The sequence below is a fragment of the Exophiala aquamarina genome, assembly GCF_000709125.1.
Source record: "Exophiala aquamarina CBS 119918 chromosome Unknown aczIA-supercont1.20, whole genome shotgun sequence".
In the NCBI taxonomy this organism is placed as follows: Eukaryota; Fungi; Ascomycota; class Eurotiomycetes; order Chaetothyriales; family Herpotrichiellaceae; genus Exophiala; species Exophiala aquamarina.
Window position 1 is genome coordinate 69497 of NW_013550568.1, and position 18507 is coordinate 88003.

The following is an 18507-nucleotide window of genomic DNA, read 5'->3' on the forward strand; positions in this document are numbered from 1 at the left end:
TATTAGCATATAGCCAGGGAATGAAAGCGAAGATAGGTTTGCCTTGCGTCTGTACTTAGAATCCTGATCGACGATCCTTTCTTGGCATACTCTCGAAACGTGGATTCCTATGTTGGTCGCCAGCGACATCCGTCCAGCTAGCTTGCGCTAATTGTCAGGTTCAGTCGTTTTCCGTTCTCATGTTGATGTTATAATTCTGCCATATTCAAAACCACAGCATGCAACTTCAATGTATTCATACAACGGCAGTGATCTCGAGTGCCGATTCCCGAAGCGCAAATCTCTGTCGCTCATTAAATGGTCCTACCGGGATCCAGCTTCGTCTTTTCCCTTATTACAGAGTCAACAATTCGATCAAGAATACCTCTCCGCCCTGTTCATCTTAACCGCCGTCTTGATCTGGTTCCTAGTATTTTGGCCTCTGACCGGCAAATTCATAGCATGGCGTCTACCGCGGTAGGTTCCCGTGTCTCTCAGGCGTGTTATATCCTGTTGGATTTGCCTTCGCAGCAAGTTTTCGATCTTGAGGCCGTCTAGTTGCGAGGACAGCTCGATCGTCTGCGGTTGCGTGAGCTCGCCCACTTTGATCGTCTCGTGTAAATGCATCTTCGCCATTATCCGCCGTCGCGTGTCGACCCCGATGCCAAAGAAGGATTCAAGGGAACGCTATTATGAGAAGTGATAGGTTAGTATGGGAGACGAAAGTGAAGGGTAAGGGAGGGACAGAGGAAGGACGGACGTAGAGAAATCGATGTTCCGGGAAGTTGACGCCGAATATGAAGACCTGGTGTGTTGTGAGCGATACTGATATGTCTTTGCAGGTCACGGATGGCGCTCACCATCTTGCCTTCCCCCTCCGCCTACGCAGCTATGGATTGAGATACAGGGTTGGTGTTAGTGACTTGAGTTCATGACCTGCGGGAGTAGGAGTACGTCGTTGCGGAAGTTCAGATCTCGAATTCCTGGCGAGCAAGAACTCGGAACGGAAAAACCACGCGGGTCCAAATCACGTGGAGGGTGTTTCGGAGCTGTACACCCGTAGACCATATTCTTTCTCGTTATTTCCTCAGCGCTTCTCGTTGATCGAGAGGGTACTACCTTTTTAACTCTTTGAGACAATTCCCATATCTTCGTAATATTTTGCGACAACGTCTCCAACTTCGTGTGGACTGAGTGAAGTCCGAATTATGCCTTGCCTTTCTTTCCTCCCCGTCGCTGCACCTCAAACTGACTTCAGGTAAGCAGTCTACACAGCTTAACCAATCCGTTCACTTGGTGGAAAGCTGAATGCAGAGATCCAGCGCTGGTTTGGTGTTGTAACTGCCGCGTCATATCCGTTCTCCCTGTTCATCGTCATCGTATCCGTGATCTCGTATCCCAATGTCGCACACATACCTAACTTGCGTGATCTCAGAACTATTCAGCTTCACATGTGGCCCTTTCGCGGACAAGTACAGGCCATGAGAACTATACAATTTATTATCGCAAGGTCACTCACGGAACCTGTCCCAGTTACTGGACCAAGTAATCCTTAGTGGCTGTCGTGCGTCCCGCCCATGCTCAGGCATTAGGTGCGAAGTCGTGTGTTTACACTTCCTCACTTCTACTAGCTATTTCCTCGCATGTTTTGAATCTCGATTAGCCACTAGAAGGTCTCTTCTCCCCTCCGTAATACTGTACTGGCAAAGACGTCAGATTTTAGGTCTCAGGGTATCGTCAAGCCCGATACGCCTCAAGAACTCTCCTCTGATTCGATCCGCCACTCCGTTGACCACTTCAGCACCATCGTCAATCGGATCAACATGTACCCTGAAAGGTCGCTTGCCGTGTGGTAAGTTCACCACTCTCACCATTGCTCTCGCCACATCTGCCGGGTCTGCATCCTCGGGGGTAATCGCCATTAGTCCCGCTACAACCCGCTCAGGAACCCCGTTGTAAGGCCCATCCATATATTGCTTCTCAATTCCAGTCTCGTCTCTTGGCTTTCCCAGATTCTCAAAATGTTTGGTCCCTCTCGGGAACGCACCAGGAACGATGATTGACGTCTCGATGCCCCATTTCGTTAATTCGCCTGCATACGTGACAGCGAGAGAATCCATCGCCGCTTTGGATGCAAAGTACGGCCCCAGGAAAGGTGGAGTGCCACCTCTGGTGCTTGAACTCGAGGTCCAAATCAACAACCCCTTCCCAGCTTTGCGCATGTGCGGCAGCACCGCACGGTTGAGACGCTGAGCACCAAGCACGTTTATGTCGAAGTACTTCATCATTTCCTCTGGTCTCCACGCCTCTGCAGGGCCAATGGAGCCGTGCCCTGCGTTGTGGATGACGATGTCGATCGTCTTGGGTTTCTTTTCCGCTTCGAGATCTCGCAGGACTTGATTGACTGCGGAGTTGACTATTTGTTCATCTGTGATGTCGAGCAAGACCGTCCTAAGTGCGATTTTGTGCTGAGTCGCGAAGTCTCTGGCAGCTGCTATCTCGGTGATCTCGTGCGCTCTTACGCCTGCGTAGACAATGTGGCCACATTCTGCTAGTAGGCGGGCTGCAAGAGCGCCGAATCCCGTGGACGCTCCAGTGATGAGAATGACCTGGGGTGAAGACGTGCTCATCATTTGAAGTTTGGAATGTCTTGCGCAGTAGATGAACGCATGTAATCAATTATGATGATGATAAGGACTTGAAAACTTTGTCAAGGGTTCCTATAGCTAGTAGAGTCGAGCCAGTAGAGCACAATAGTAAGATATATGTTATGTCGAACCTGTAGGAAGTATCCACAAGGCATGCATGCATGCTTTGGCGAGTCGGCCAAAGTAACTGTAACAATGGCTCGGCGTTATCTAGTCTTTGGCTTCCAATTTCAACGCTAGTACCTCTGTCATGAAGCAAGAAGCATGAGTACGATATGTCTTCAAGGCTCGGACGTGTCCATCAACTCGAAGCTGTTGTCCAGAACTCCGTGAAGGGAAGTTTCTCGTGCAGACTCGGAGTTAGTGGAAATATCGGCACCACATGCGGATATCCCGACAAGGCTGCGGAGGGAATAGGGGAAGTTGCCGGCGAAGTCCCATAGCTGGGACTTTTGCGGTCAATAGCCGGAACAGCAAGGTATACAGCTGTGTTAATTCATGCTTGGCTTGGCGATGATAATCGCACAGATAGAATATACGTGGATGTCTCTACTATGTGTCGTTTGTCGTACCACACAACGGAGATTATGAGATTCCGTGCCAGGACAGAAAAACCAAGTCAAAGATCGCCATTTTCTAAACATCGTGCACCCTAAACATCCTATATTCTAAATATCTTATATCCTAAACATTGTATATCCTCAATCTTCTCGCCCCGGTGGGGAGCCAAAAGCCGTCATGATAAACATCTGCACTGCGGATCATTTCAAACTGCTACCAATGAAGAAATTGCGACATGAACTCACATAAAGTGTTCCTCAAGCGACCCGAATAGTAGGCAGCTTCAAACAAAAAAAAATCCGCGTCCTGCTGTAGGGTAGCAAAGCATAGAATGATAGATATGCCTCTAAAGGTAATTGCAGGTAGATAATGTCTAGTGTGAGCAAGTAAGGGCAATTCGCTGAGACTAAATGTATCTAAGAACAAAGTCCACCAGATTGGAGGTGAAACTTCTAAATCTTAAAATCTGAAATCAACGAATATATAGGTGAAATTCCTGCATGTAACGAGGCTGAGGGTTGGCGGTGGTCAGGGCTCGGTACACGTACATGCTCGAGAGATGAGGCATAAGACGGGATTATCTGATTCTACTCACACCTTGCTGATAACCCTATCTACCGCAGCGCATTCGGCACTCGGATTAAAATTGGTGTACTTTTGAGTCCCTGGTGCTGCGCCTGCAAGATTTGCCGAAAAACCAAAGCAGAACCCCGCCCAATATTGGAATGCCCACACCAAGCGCAGCCAACAGCATTACTGGCACCAAATAGCCATGCTGCTCTGCCATGTCATTGATGAAATATGTCATACCAAAGCCAAATGTATTTTTGACCACTGTTCCCACGACTGCGATCTGCCCTGCTACTGGCTTGTAGCTGTCAATCGCATAGGTTAGTCCGATTGTGGGAATTGCCATGACTAGCACACCGCTCAACCCGAAACCAACCACGACAATCACAGGCCATTGCCACTTATTTTGCCAGCCTAGACCTGCCACCAAGAGCCCGACGAAGCCGACGATGCAGAATGGGATCAAAGCGGGGAGTCTCATCTCCGGCTCACGGATACCGTTGTTCCGAATGGTAAGTTTCATTGAAACCCAATCCGAGAAGGGACCTGCAGTTAGGAGACCGAAGATACCACCTCCCATCAATGCAAAGTTGACAAATCCGACTGCTGATGGACTAAAGAAGTAGGGTTCAGCTGAAAAGCCAGGTGACTCGAGAAGGTTTAGGACTAGAAGACAGTTGGCGCCGAAACCAAGACAGCATGAGCCGAAGATAACAATTGGATATGTAGCCAGTTGAATCGGGGTAATGAGATCACGAGGAAGGAATTTCAACTCGGCTCTGTCAGGGCGAAGGTTGAATGCCAGTCTTTGAGTATGATTTGGCCATCCCTGGCCAAAGACATGTGCCATCGCAGGGGACAACTCTGTTGGCCCGACGTGTTCTTCTGTCCCGACGGAACTTTCCTTTTCATCAGTCCTTGTCTCTCCTTGGCTTGTAATATCTGCATCGTGGTGCTGATAGTGGGCAATTGAAGGCTCTCTTGTGTACTTGGTTTCAGGAAAGAAGAAGTACATGGAAATCAGTAACACCTGAGCGAGCATTAGCATTGTTCCAAAGGCAAGATATATGCTTACTCCTTGGGCTATAGCTGATACCCAGAAGAACCACCTCCAGCCCAGGTTCGGATTTGCGGCAATATTCCCCGAGACAATGGGACCTGCCCAGGCGCCCATGAAAAAGGACCAACTGAGGGAAACTTTAGTATGAACAAAACGGCACACCGTCCAGATAACTCACAAGTAGATTCCCATCCAAGTGCCCCGCTCGTGAAGAAACAAAAGGTCTGCAATGACGACAGGCATCAGGCTTTCGCTCGTTGCGGCGGCAATACCGATAAGGGCACGACCTCCCATTAAGGAGGAGTATGATGTCGCGAGAGCTTGCCACACATTTGAGCCGAGAAAAAGAGCACTACAAGCAAGTGCCACTGGTCGACGCCCAAAAAGTCGAACCAATGGGATCAGGATGAAGTTGGCATATCCAAGCGTCAAGACGCAAACGCCAGTCTATCTCACACCTGTCAGCCTCTGCAGACACCCGCCGCATTGGTTGTTGCGTTCTTCCACTTACCAGAAGCCCGACTCTTGCCAGGGTCGTGTCAAAGTATTCCAGGTAGATGGGTGTCAACGGAGCGATAGACAAGGCGGTAAAGTTACCGAGGAACATATATAGTGAACAGTTGAGCAGCGTGACATACTTCCAGAAAGGACTCCAATTCTAAGATTGTATCACAAAATCAGCCATCACACTGCTTGCTGTGAACACACTGCCGCATCTTACCAGAGGATCATGCGGGTCTGAGGTTGGCTGTGGCACAAGCACAACACCTTGTCGGCCACCACGAATGAAATGTGTGTCTTCAAGATCCGTGAGAATCTCGGTTCCGGGAATGATCTCAACATGGAGCCGGCTTTGGGCCTCTTCTGCTGCGCTAGCAAACATGGCAGTGAATCTGAGTGCAGTCTCGTCGAGCCAACTTAAAGATATTCGTTTGAGATTCGAATGGGGCAATTGGGAGGAAAATCAGTCGCAAATATTATTGTTCCACATTGTCGACTGTTTATATACGGTGCATGACCCCCCCCGTAACTCTTGGTAAGAGTGCTTCGGGCTCAACATTATTACGCGGCCCAGCCATGTCAGCGATCAAGGCTACCGTCGGGGCTGGACCGGCTGATGCGATCTGAGCAGCCAGCTGGCCCATGGTTCCCACGGGGAGTCAGCGCACAAACCGGTCCGTATTCTGGGGCTCACGACAGATTTCAACAACACGGGTTGTGATTTGCTGTGATCATAGCCGGGCTAAATGAATCGGGGGGATTTATGGGGAGGTCCAGCTGGGGAAAATGGGAAGAAACGATCGTCCAGAGATCATACCTTGGATACGGCAGGTAGGCAGGGGACTTAAGGGGTTTAACGCCGGCACCAGCCTTATATCTTCTCTTGGCAACCTCTTGGCATCTGGGGTTGAAGCCGGCTTTAGGAACAGCAAGGCTGAAGCGACGTGCATGTAACCAGTGTCTCCTCACCAACAAATGAATCTCCTTGTTCTTGAAGCTGCAGGAAATCTGAACCAGCATCTGAGCATCTACAACGGACCCGTGCCTGGTCATGACGTGCACCCACCGCTGATATGTATCCTCTTTGGTGAAAAATGCGTGCCGCTATTTATCAACCTCCAAACTCTTGTTCTGGCTGAGGGTTGTTCGTAAAGTCCCAAAACACTAACAGGCTGAGATTCAGCCACACTCTTAGCTTCACCAATCTTCGGCTTTGTCCCATTTCTTCATACTTGTCGCCTGCTTTGCTACCCTTTTTGTTCACAAATTCATTCCGTTCTTTGCCCGCCATTTAGTCCTTATCGCAATGGCGAATAAGGTACGCTTTAAAGTCATCTCTCTCTTTCTAGCCATCCCAATTTTTCGTTCCCGTGCTTAGCTTTTCCGCGAACAAGTCGCAGATGCTCCAGTCTATAACAGGGTGTCCGGCCATAGTACCTCAGAGCGGATCCGGAGAGAGCACAGCTTCATCAAATGGCTCGTGGTCGCAACCATTTTTTCGTCAACACTTCGGACAATGGATCGCGTTGAGAAATCGGTATTCCCGGCCGTTTCTGATCCAGTCGCGTTCAGGAATGCCTTCATTAGCGACTTCAACAGTCTTGCTGTCACCGGTGCTATCGTCTCTCAAGTCGCGATCACAGCGGTTACGCTTCCGTATATCAAGGAGGTGCATTGGACGGCGCAAGGGGCGTTCATCACTAGTCTGGTGTTGGGCTGTCTATCGGTCTTCTTCTCCACTCGGATACAGCGGTCACTCACTGCGTTGGCAACTGCTGACGATGTGAAAGACTGGCTATGCAAGCCTATCTCTAGCATGGAGTACACCGCATTCGAGAAACGGCTGAGACCAAGGATAAGGCATGCTCAAATCACTTCCGCGGGAGAGGAGCGGGAGCTTGTCCGGAAAGACATCGTGCGCTTTCTCGAAGGCCATCGATGGAAACGTGCAAGCTTCTATTCTTGTGCCATCTTGTCAATCCCGCCTGAGCTACTCAATGCGTCGATGGGGGCGTTCTTAGTGGGCCTAGGGATATACCTAGGTTGCCTATGGGCGCAAGATCTTGATCCTATCTCTGGCAAGACCGCGCCGAGGGCGTTATTGATATGTTACCTCCTTGTTGCTGCGCTAGGTCTTGGTAGATTCTACTGGGCGGATCATGGAAAAGAAAAGGAACTGTCCCCGATCAGAGAATGGCTTCGTGAACTCACGGTGGACTCTATGTTTACGGCCACAGCTGGGGATGTGGAGACTGGGACTGCCTCCGGGACTGGAGCCACAACCTGTGCGCCCAGTCAAGTTACGCCTTTGGCGGATGGTGGAGATGACCCTGAAGGCGCTTCGCTGGCTGACCCTCCCCAGGGTACAAACCCACGCGCGGAAAGTGGAGACTGAAATCGTTTGATACTGTTCGTTGCCGGGATCAATTTGCCGTTTTGATCACCTGCACTAGTAAAAGAGTATGTCACATCCGTGCTAGTCCTTGGTTACGCCGAGCTTAACATCAGAATGAGGCTCGCTAGCATTTTTGACGAGGGTTAGCATTCGCCATAAATCCTTGACTAAAAGGCCATACAAATTACTCTCTTATTCAGACTATTGCTCGCGATCAAGTCGAATTTGGGTGAGTTGCAGCATAGACTGAGCCTAACGTCTCAAACTCCAGCCTTTCTTCCGAGACTTCTCTGGCGATTCGACGGACTCTGAGTCAAGAGTCCCCTGCCAACTCTTCCAGCGAGAACGAAACCCGGGAACAGGGCTTCGCGATCTTCTTGGGTTTTCGCAAGTGGGGACGTTTGCAGGGGATAACAGTAATGAGGAAGCCGACACTGATTGGGCGTGATGATGCCCCTCAACCATGTTGGTGGCGGGCGTTTCAACCTTCTCTACAGTTGTCGGGGCGTCTACCACGTAACTCAGATCGGCCCAGCTCTTCATCGCTCGGATTTTCGGTTTCTCTTCGAAACCCTTGTCTGTGCTTCCAACGACGATACATCCATCACGAGACATACGTCGAACACGTCGTACTAGCAGTGGCAGCTGGTATGTCGTGATATCATGGCTCATGGCTAGTAATGCAGTACCTGAGAGCTTATCTGTCTTGTGGCCGCCTCGTCGGTCAATCGCATTTATCTGTTCTTGAAGCTTAGCTGCGTCCTTATGCCTCTCTTGCCATTTGTATGTTCCACAAAGTTGTTCCATTGCTTGTATGGTGGCTGGGTGTTCGTCACCAAGAACTCTTTTACGAGCTTCAATCACTCCGATTTCGATTTCCTCGGCCATCTTGGCCTTCTCGTATGGATCTTGCCGACCATATGTAGCAGCCAGATCAAGCAAGCTGATCAGAGTCTCAGGATGGTCTTCGCCTAGAGTTTGCTTCCTGCGCTCTAGGACTTGCTTGTTGAGCGATTCTGCCTCGTCATATCGGGCCAGATGCCCATATGTGACAGCTAGGTCACGCATGGTTAGCAGGGTATCTGGATGGTCCAAGCCCTGTGTCCGTCTGCTGACTTCCAGCACACGAGCTTGCAGGCGCTCAGCTTCTTCATAACGACCCTGAATACCATTGAGAGAGCCCAGATGAGCCATTGCCCGAAGCAAGTTTGGATTATCCTCTTCGATGGATAGTTCTGAGGATGCCACCGCTTCAAGCTGTAGTGTCATAGCTTCTTCAACCCTCCCCTGCTCAAGAAGAATGCGTGAAAGGCTAGTGTGGCTCGCCAAAGTGTCAGGATGCTCCGCTCCTAGTAAAGCTTTTCTAACAGCCACAGCCTCTGATGCAGTTTCTTCAGCACGACCATGGTAGCCCTTGACGCGAAAATATGTGCCTGCGTTGTGCAGTAATGCTGCCTTTGATGCCAAAACACTGCCTCTATCGAACTGCGCTTGACTTTCTAGGACAACTTCCACATGCGGTAGATATATCTCGCAGCTTTTCCATTCTTCCGTTTCTCCAGGAGGAAAGACAATTGAGACAGCCACCAGAGCTTGTTGCGCCCAGACAGCCGCCTGCTCATAGAATTGAAGCCATTTCTGTGTCACCAGTTGCACCATCCGATGCAAACTGAATGTTGAATGCATCTTCCCGTTTATGATGAGGGGACTCTCTTCGATAAGAGAGAATCTTTTCAAGAGCCCACAAGCAGTTTCAAAGTCCATATCTGAAAGACTCGTATCTTGCCTCCTGATCAGCTCGTCGGGAATACAGTGTCGATCGAGAAAGGCCAATAAAGAGAGAATGTTCGCAGCCAAAGGGTTCTGTGCCTTGATTCTTGTGAAAGACATCATCCATGTGGTCGTCACTGCATTTCGAGCCTCATCTTCAGCCGCCGTACTGGCAGAGCTGTGATCAAGGAGTTCCATTGCATTGATCCTGCTCTGCTCATAGAGCCGTAGGTATGTGGTGATAGCCGAAGTATTTTCCCAGATGAAGGCTGCGGCCTGGGTGAGAGCAAGTGGTATGTGTTCCAATTTGTTTGCAAGCTTGGTAATGTCCTCCGTCTTATATTCGTTTTCATCCTCAAGGATCTTCCGAACTAGATCAACTGCTTCCAAATCTCTCATGCGTTTGACATGTATCAGTGAATTCATCTTCTTTACCATCCCGATGCCCACTTTCTTGTCGCGAGTTGTCAATAAGACAGCACCATGTGCACAGTCAGGTATGTAATCCGCAAGTCTGCCCGAAAAGCTTCTTTTCCCTTGGACTTTAGGTGGCTTGAAGAACATCTCGTAATCGTCAGCGTTGTCAACGATCATCAACCAATTTCCACTGTCCCTCTTCGTTCGTAGCCAGTTTCTCACAAGAACCAGGATGTCTGTTTTTGGCGAAGCAGCCTCTGGGATCTTTAGCTCCTCAGCTAGATCCATAAATGATTGATGAAATCGTTCCAGGTTGCTGGCATGAACCCAGAATATAGATATCTTTGGCTGGGTCTCTCTGCACCAGTGGGCATAACTGAGAGCAATTTGAGTCTTGCTGTACTGATGAGCAAGACACCACTCTGATTTCATGGGGAACATACCCAATTCCGCCAAGCCCGTAAAGGGCTGCCCGTCTTTGCCAGCCAGGGTGGGGTGAGAGTAATTCGACCAAATGTTCAATGACTTTCCCACGGCCAACGAAGCTTGGGTTCTTTTGATATGGTACAAAAACTAGAGCCAGATCAGTACATATCCTCCAGTCACTTTCATTTAGAAAGATGAAACGGATAGCCGAAAGTGCGGTTAGGAGGCCCTCGAGTTTGGCAATGCAAATGTGCACCTGTCCAAAGGCTTCGCGACACTTACATGTAGGTGCGTGCGCAGTAGGGATTAGGAGCCTTTCCTCCAAAAGGCTAGGACTTTGAAGTGCCTCTTCGACCAACGATGCTAAGTCGTCTTCGACTTGCTGATAGGCTGAGTTTGGCTCAGAAAATTTGCAGATACTTCTGTGGTCGCCATCAAGAGCAATGGTGGTTTCTCGTTGTCCGGAGAGACCAAGAGTAGCAGAGTGTCTATCCACAATCTAGAGTATGTTAGCTGTAATCCATGATAGTTATGTTCACATACCAGGCCCATCGACCCCATTGGACGCGTTTCATAGAAGGAAAGTATCTGGTAGTCTTCATACTGATGTCTGAACTCGTCCTGGAGGTGCTCAGAAAACAGTGAGTTATATTTGAGATTATCCATAAAGCTATTCCTTGGGTTCCATAGGACTGATCTGGCAATTTTTGCTGCGATGTCGCCTAATTTTGCATGATTGCCACCACGATGAGGAGTTGCGAAGAAGACGAGCCCAAATGTTGCTCGGCGAATACTGGAGTATTTGTCGTTGAGTTTCGCTTCCACCAATGCCTAACGAGCGTCAACAGATGATTTCATTGAGGGTGGAGAAGATGGGTGCAACGCAAGGCTGAATGCTGAAGCTGTGAGCAATTCGGGACGGAGAACAACACTTCAGCTTACCCTCTTCACTACAATGCCACCCAGACTGTGTGCGATGAATATGATCGGCCTTTGTGGCAATACCTGCTTCCGTTGTGCGTCGAACCGATCGAGCAGATTGACCGCTTGCTCATTGACACCGGCTGCCGACGTCTCGAGAGCAACATTGGAGTTATAACCGAAGAGAAAGATTCTCGCATTTGGTAAGCGCGTAGGAAGAAAGTCGTAAAGCCACACCTTCTTGTTTTCTGCCGTCCACGTTGCCTCGGCGTGGAATTTCTTGTTGACTGGATTCAGTCCGTGAATGGCCACAATGCTGGAGAGTCGTTAAATACATTGCATGTGTCAAATCATGACTGTATGGAGACAGGAATCCGAGCATGTACGAAGCAGCCCGTCCTCTAGTTGGACATACTCAATATTGGCATTATCTGGATTGACAAGGATTCGAAGGAAGTTATGCTCAGTGGTCGCCTTGGTTGGATCAGCTCTTGGGCCAAACTGATAGAGTAGAGGGCGGTGTGAGGGAAGGCGAGGATCTCGTACCATTGTCAAGAAGTATAGCGTATCAATCACAGTACTGCATGAACTTGGTTGTGGCAAGATTCAGCAAGGCTGCCACAATCCCACTCACTTGTGCAGCGCCTTTCGATGGCATCTGCATCTAGAAAACCGCTGATGCGCGAGCAGATCAAAAAGACGACAGGCAGCCTTAGAAGGAGTGCGTTCAGAGTGCAATATTCTGTTAATGCACACAGGGATGATGGAATTGACTTGGGAAACACACAATGTGATCATTCCACCCACCCCCACCTAGTAGAGAGAGGGGACATGAGGCTGACACATCACTATCATGCAGCTGCGGGTGCGAAGATACTCGTACGTTGTGCTACTTTGGGCTCCCCATCACCCGAACAGCTCGCTCATAGGTACTCCGTCCTCCGCAGTTGGGCTATGAGATCTTGGACAAGCGAGTTGTGTGCCATGCCGTTCATAGGTTAGCCCTGCAGATGAATGCTTTCCTACCAGGGCTGGTTTGGAGACCTAATTCGGAGTGTCTCCGCTCAAAGAGTGGGCGCCGGGCAGGCAAGCATCCTTAACAAGGTACGGAGGACATCCCTGAGCCTGAATATTATATAGTAGATTGAACAGTGAGAAGTACCCAGAGAGGATGACTTGGACATGAGCTATCGACGATGTGCATTGGGTTCCCTGTCATTTGAAACCCTGCTGGGCTTGAGGGGCAACTTTCGCCTGGCAGTTTCAAATGACACTTATTATGTAATCGATGGCTACGAGTCCTACGGGCTGGGTGGCTTGCGGGTGCCTCCTGTTTCATTTCCGTGACAAAGTACGGTGAGCCATAACTTGTCGAGACGACACGCAAGTTCCCCATCTCAGTCCCCCCATCTGGCAATCGGGAAGTACATCTGTCCTGAGCACCAACCCCTTTGACGCAACAGCTTGTTGCTTCATTCCTTGACCTCTATAGCTCACAACGTCCATGATTTTCGACATGGCAAACATCCAGCGGGTCCTCGTCTCGCTGATGGTCATTCTGACCGCCACCTTCCTCTTCTTCGGTCAGACTGCGGAGGCTGCCAAAGGCCCCAAGATTACCCATAAGGTCTACTTTGACATCCAGCATGGTGACGAGTCTTTGGGCCGAATCGTGTTCGGCCTTTATGGCAAGACTGTTCCAAAGGTATGTAGATCAACCCATTAGTGGTCCCAGCAACCCCAGAACTAACGTGGCTGATGCGAACAGACTGCAGAGAACTTCCGTGCCCTCGCAACTGGTGAAAAGGGATTTGGTTATGAAGGGTCCAGCTTTCACCGTATCATCAAGCAATTTATGATCCAAGGTGGTGACTTCACCAGAGGAGACGGCACTGGTGGTAAATCCATCTATGGAGACAAGTTCGAGGATGAGAACTTCAAATTGAAGCATACCAAGAAGGGTCTCTTGAGTATGGCCAACGCTGGCAAGAATACCAATGGTTCGCAATTCTTCATCACCACCGTCATTACAAGGTTTGTCAGAGCAGCCAAAGAGCAAGTGCATGGGCTTACAAAAGAACACAGCTGGCTTGATGGTCGTCACGTCGTCTTTGGCGAGGTGCTTGAGGGATACGACATTGTTGAGAAGATCGAAAACGTCCCAAAGGGGTCTGGTGACCGCCCTTCGAAGCCTGTCACGATTGTGAAGAGCGGAGAGCTGGAAGTCCCAGCCGAAGGTACCCATGCCGAGCTCTAGGTTTGAGGGCGGGTATTTTGTACTGCTCTCGAATCCCTATTTTTGCAGGTCTTTTCTTACACTGATATAGAAGTCCTTATTTCGGATGCACATCCCGAATACGATGGATCCGATGATATTGACTTGATAGAAGGCACGGCAGAGCCAGAACCACCAAAAGATATACCAAGCGCAGCCGACATCACGATTCCCGTGATGGGTATGGTCACCCAGGAGTATGTGCAAAAGGCAGTCTTGTTCTTTCTGATCTTGGCTGTGGTTTTGTACGTAGTGAGAAGACGGACATCATCTCGGGATAGCAAGATTGATGAGAAAAGCATGGCGTGAATGAATGAACAATTGGCCGATGCATCTGACCTTGGTGTCCGATGAAAACATGCATGTTGCCTATATCCACGACCAATGCCACTGTCCTTAGTAGTCTGCACAAATTCTTGTACGCCTCTTCGTCATTGGGCCGTTATCAAGTCCCATTCACACCCATGACGACCCAAGAGGGAATAGTGACGCAAAGAAATTGATAGAATGGGAAGAATGAAATCTTCGTATTGTCTTGGCGAGTAGTGTATCAATCCTGTCAGTTGGCCCAATAGCCGCCCGGCCGAGATTTGCCTCTTGCCTATGGCCACATCACCAACTACGTCGCTAAAACACTAGCGCAGCGTATCATGACGGTATCTTCAGGCTGACACGGTCCGACTGCCATTGCCTTCCCCGTTATAGTCCGTACCCGTACCAATTGATGGTTCGTTAGTCTCTCACTAAAGAAAAGTCCTCCCTGCGCCTTTTTTTTCCTTTCAAAACTTCTGCATCTCTTTTACCATTTGCGCTTTGCACACCTCTTGTCACCACCTCACACCCTCACAAGAAACCACACTCTCATATTCAATTTCCACAGTCCTTCTCGTTCTGCCTTTGCCTTTCGTTTTAAAAGTTCAGATAGACTTGGAGAGGCGTTCTGTGTCTCTCTTCTATCCCAGATCTCGAAAGGTCTACTTGCGGTGAAAACTCATTCATCCCACGCCACCCGATCCCAATCAATCCCAATCAAATCACACCTCACCTTAGACGCTCTAGCAAGCCTCACTTTATCAACTCATCTTCCTCCCCTCCATCCAGAATACTCCCTCTGACTCAATCTATCAAGAATTCACAATCAGTTCTGTGAGTCTTCAAAGCCACTGCTTTCGTCTTTGCACAAATTCACTTCCCGATTCACTGCCAGTTTCGATCGAATCCATCATCCTCCTGAAACCTCGTCGTTTCACTGATGGGTCGAACTTGACGTTCCCTTCCCAGTTCCCCAATTAACTTCCCTATCTCCGTTTGTACCAGAAGATCTCATTGCTGACAATTCTTCCACACAGAGATCGACAGCACCCAACATGGCTGACTCCTTGAACATGAACGGTCTTTCCTTGAACGACTCCAAGCATGGTCCACCTGCTGGCATGCCTGGTGGCCGTGCCTATATTCCACCACACCTACGTGGCCAGATCTCTCGTGGCCCTCCAATGAACAACTTTGACGGTGCTGGTGCTGGTGTAGGTGCTGCCGCTGGTCCTACGCCAGCAGGTGCTGCTGCCGCCAATGCTCAAGGCTTGAATGGCAGTGCTTGGGCAACTAATACGTGAGTGAGCTCTACATGATCATCAAGAGAGACAATTCTGACTTCAATGGGAACAGCAATGGCAACTGGGCAAGTGCTCCCGATTTCAAACCCGGTCCTGGAGGTCCTGGAGGCCCTGCAGGGCCTGCAGGCCCTGGTCCTGCACCTCAGAGCAATGGCTGGGCTGGTCATGCTCCGCGTACCTTCAACCCTAACGCTTACGGTGCCCCTGGGGGCGGCTCGTATGGCGGCGGCGGCGGCGGCGGTAACTACGGCGGCGGTGCGGCTCGCGGTTCAGGAGATGGACGATGGCAAGACGGCCAACATGTTCCCGGACCCGCAAACCCAAAACTCGAGCGAGAACTGTTCGGCGTCCCCAACGATCCCACCAAGGCCCATACCGGTATCAACTTCGCCAACTACGACGACATTCCCGTCGAAGCATCTGGCCATGATGTTCCAGAACCTGTCATCACTTTCACCAATCCTCCTCTTGATGACCATCTAATCACCAATATCAAACTTGCACGCTACAATGTGCCCACACCTGTACAGAAATATTCGATCCCCATTGTCATGGGCGGACGGGATCTCATGGCCTGTGCCCAGACCGGCTCTGGCAAGACAGGTGGTTTCTTGTTCCCAATCCTCTCGCAAGCATTCAAGACTGGCCCATCCAGCTCACCTGCATCCGGTGGTGGCTTCCGTCAGCGAAAAGCCTTCCCTACCTCCTTGATTCTTGCACCCACCCGTGAGCTGGTCTCTCAGATCTACGATGAAGCACGCAAGTTCGCCTACCGTTCCTGGGTCCGACCTTGCGTTGTCTACGGTGGTGCTGATATTGGTACTCAACTCCGGTCCATCGAGCGAGGATGTGATCTACTCGTTGCTACCCCTGGTCGTCTTGTGGACCTCATAGAGCGAGGCCGTATTTCATTGGCCAACATCAAGTACCTTGTCCTTGACGAGGCTGATCGTATGCTTGACATGGGTTTCGAACCTCAAATTCGTCGCATTGTTGAGGGTGAAGATATGCCAACTGTGCAGAGCCGCCAAACCCTCATGTTTTCAGCTACATTCCCACGAGACATCCAAATGTTGGCACGTGACTTCCTCAAAGACTACGTGTTCCTGTCTGTCGGGCGTGTGGGATCGACTTCGGAAAACATCACCCAGAAGGTCGAGTACGTTGAGGATAATGATAAGCGCTCTGTTCTGCTCGATATTCTTCACACTCATGCCGGTGGTCTGACCTTGATATTCGTCGAAACCAAGCGCATGGCCGATACCTTGTCTGATTTCCTGATCAATCAGGGATTTCCTGCCACCGCCATTCACGGCGATCGTACCCAGCGAGAGCGTGAGCGAGCATTGGAGTTTTTCCGGAATGGCCGATGTCCTATCATGGTTGCCACCGCTGTTGCGGCCCGTGGGCTGGATATCCCCCATGTCACGCACGTTGTCAATTATGACCTTCCCACCGACATTGATGACTATGTTCACCGCATTGGTCGTACTGGTCGTGCTGGAAACACCGGTTTGTCAACTGCATTCTTCAACCGCGGCAACCGTGGAATCGTGCGCGACCTCATCGAGTTGTTGAAGGAGGCCCATCAGGAGGTCCCTAGCTTCTTGGAGAACATTGCGCGTGAAAGCTCTGGATTTGGTGGCGGGCGCGGAGGTCGCGGTGGTGGTGGCCGTGGGCGTGGCGGGAGCGGCGGCACTCGTGATGTGCGTCGCGCTCCTGGAGGTGGTGGGATGGGAGGCGCTCCTTCGTACGGTGGAGGCTTCGGCGGCGGCTCTTCTGGCGGCTATGGCGGCGGCAGTGGCGGTGGTAAGCCCCGATCTCGAAATCTGTCCTTGAATCAGTCACTAACATTCAACTAGGTTATAGCGGCGGCGGCGGCGGCGGAGCCCCTTACGGAGGTGGCTACGGCGGTGGCGGTTATGGCGGTGGCGGTGGCAGCTATGGCAACCCCGGTGGTGCCAGCGGCCCTTCGTCATGGTGGTAATTCCATCGCAGCCGCGACACCGCACCGACGACGGATTTTCCTATTTATTGTCGCACGGAGTTTTGCTTTCTTTTCTCCAGTTCTTCAAATCAGCACTTGGGAAGAGTGCCTGGGTGACGCGTAATAATGAGCAGTGGTCACACCAGATGGACCTTTGCTCCTCGCCAGATTACGATACGACCCCGGGCGCATTTTTCGAGATTCTTATGGGCACAGCATGAACACATGATAGATAGCGTTGGCTTTTCCGATCGATTTCCAGATACCCCGAGCATGTCGAACTTCCTCATGCAAACCGAGGATGATGTTATGCCCTGAATGACCAGACAACACGGCGTCGGCTTGCACCGAAAGAGAGTCTAATTGAGGCGCCAAAAAGGGAGCACCGCAATGGATGATGGATGAGGGACCAATAGCCGTGGGCAGATTACCAGACAATGGTGATGGAGGTCTCTCGTGTCCTTGCAGCGGATTTCCAGTTTTTGACCAACACAAAAGTTTTTTCTCACTGCGGGTTGCTCTCTTTCGAACGAGGGGGACATGATGACCAATAGACTTTTCGACATGAATCAATCATACGAGCTTACGCGAGGCCGACATGGATGGGAACAGGAACAAGGGACATGGGATGTGGCTTTCAAAAAGTAATATTTTACGCAGTGGTAGAGGAGTGATGTGATCGAGTTTGATTGCTACTGCGAGGACGATGGAACATCTACATATCCCGGAGCTTTTTCCCTTTTCCTATTCCCTTGTTGGGAGGACGGCCTCCAGATGAGCTTGTAACCTTCCAATTGATGGAAATGACTCCATATGGGGAAAGGTTATCGCCGGCTGCATTAGATCAGACTTGCCAGGCCACCAATTCACAAATGAAAATTGTTTTTTCTTCCACAACACGTAAGAAGTCTACACGTTGAGGCCATGGTGAGCGTCTGAAGTATGCTCGACGGAGCGGTCAATACAGACAGACCGAGAAACAGACTTGCGGCCTCGGTGAGTTGAGTAGTTCGACTGGAGATCTACGGAGTGTTGACCATGCATTAAGTCCTTGAAGGGGTATCTATCTACCTGTGTACCGAGGAAACAGGAAGATATACGTACTGTAGTGACCTCCGCCTTGGTGTTGGTCCGGGCTCGGCCGGGCTCGCATCTGGTGTTTATGAATCCTCAACCCTCGCGCCCTCTCCATGCTGCCCTATGCCCATGTTCCTTGTCCTCCCATTTGTGGCCCCATCATTTGGTTCGGATATGCTCCCTCCCACTCGCCCTCCACCACCCCTGCCCCTCCCCATTCCTCCCTCGCACCACTGCATGTGTTATTCATTTACCGAATTCGACCGGGTTTCGGACTCTCCAATAATGATAATGTGGAGTGCAG

At 50.4% G+C, this 18507-nt stretch overlaps 8 protein-coding genes across 8 annotated transcripts; 4 read left to right on the top strand and 4 right to left on the bottom strand.

The window, feature by feature from the left end:
- Nucleotides 1-360: 360 nt before the first annotated feature.
- Nucleotides 361-787, bottom strand: A1O9_11896 (30S ribosomal protein S13p/S18e; the record flags this gene model as incomplete). The annotated part of the gene is made up of 2 exons (XM_013399043.1): nucleotides 361-666; nucleotides 740-787. Coding segments are annotated over 2 exons (354 nt in total), but the record flags the coding sequence as incomplete, so codon positions are not given.
- A 904-nt stretch (nucleotides 788-1691) lies between these two features.
- Nucleotides 1692-2609, bottom strand: A1O9_11897 (estradiol 17beta-dehydrogenase; the record flags this gene model as incomplete). The annotated part of the gene is made up of 1 exon (XM_013399044.1): nucleotides 1692-2609. One exon carries the CDS (start codon nucleotides 2607-2609, stop codon nucleotides 1692-1694), a length of 918 nt encoding a protein of 305 aa, XP_013254498.1.
- Nucleotides 2610-3828: 1219 nt separating this feature from the next.
- A1O9_11898 (uncharacterized protein) lies at nucleotides 3829-5701 on the bottom strand (the record flags this gene model as incomplete). Its single annotated transcript, XM_013399045.1, has 5 exons — nucleotides 3829-4788; nucleotides 4834-4945; nucleotides 4997-5265; nucleotides 5330-5476; nucleotides 5540-5701. 5 exons carry the CDS (start codon nucleotides 5699-5701, stop codon nucleotides 3829-3831), a joined length of 1650 nt encoding a protein of 549 aa, XP_013254499.1.
- Nucleotides 5702-6835: 1134 nt separating this feature from the next.
- A1O9_11899 (uncharacterized protein) lies at nucleotides 6836-7714 on the top strand (the record flags this gene model as incomplete). The annotated part of the gene is made up of 1 exon (XM_013399046.1): nucleotides 6836-7714. One exon carries the CDS (start codon nucleotides 6836-6838, stop codon nucleotides 7712-7714), a length of 879 nt encoding a protein of 292 aa, XP_013254500.1.
- Nucleotides 7715-7966: 252 nt separating this feature from the next.
- On the bottom strand, nucleotides 7967-11797 carry A1O9_11900 (uncharacterized protein; the record flags this gene model as incomplete). The annotated part of the gene is made up of 6 exons (XM_013399047.1): nucleotides 7967-10277; nucleotides 10345-10474; nucleotides 10604-10826; nucleotides 10871-11158; nucleotides 11270-11564; nucleotides 11664-11797. The coding sequence occupies 6 exons, from the start codon at nucleotides 11795-11797 to the stop codon at nucleotides 7967-7969; spliced, it is 3381 nt and encodes a 1126-aa protein (XP_013254501.1).
- A 967-nt stretch (nucleotides 11798-12764) lies between these two features.
- On the top strand, nucleotides 12765-13505 carry A1O9_11901 (peptidyl-prolyl cis-trans isomerase B; the record flags this gene model as incomplete). Its single annotated transcript, XM_013399048.1, has 3 exons — nucleotides 12765-12953; nucleotides 13017-13282; nucleotides 13334-13505. 3 exons carry the CDS (start codon nucleotides 12765-12767, stop codon nucleotides 13503-13505), a joined length of 627 nt encoding a protein of 208 aa, XP_013254502.1.
- Nucleotides 13506-13571: 66 nt separating this feature from the next.
- Nucleotides 13572-13832, top strand: A1O9_11902 (uncharacterized protein; the record flags this gene model as incomplete). The annotated part of the gene is made up of 1 exon (XM_013399049.1): nucleotides 13572-13832. A coding segment is annotated over one exon (261 nt), but the record flags the coding sequence as incomplete, so codon positions are not given.
- A 1058-nt stretch (nucleotides 13833-14890) lies between these two features.
- A1O9_11903 (uncharacterized protein) lies at nucleotides 14891-17126 on the top strand (the record flags this gene model as incomplete). The annotated part of the gene is made up of 3 exons (XM_013399050.1): nucleotides 14891-15135; nucleotides 15192-16948; nucleotides 17002-17126. The coding sequence occupies 3 exons, from the start codon at nucleotides 14891-14893 to the stop codon at nucleotides 17124-17126; spliced, it is 2127 nt and encodes a 708-aa protein (XP_013254504.1).
- Nucleotides 17127-18507: the final 1381 nt, after the last annotated feature.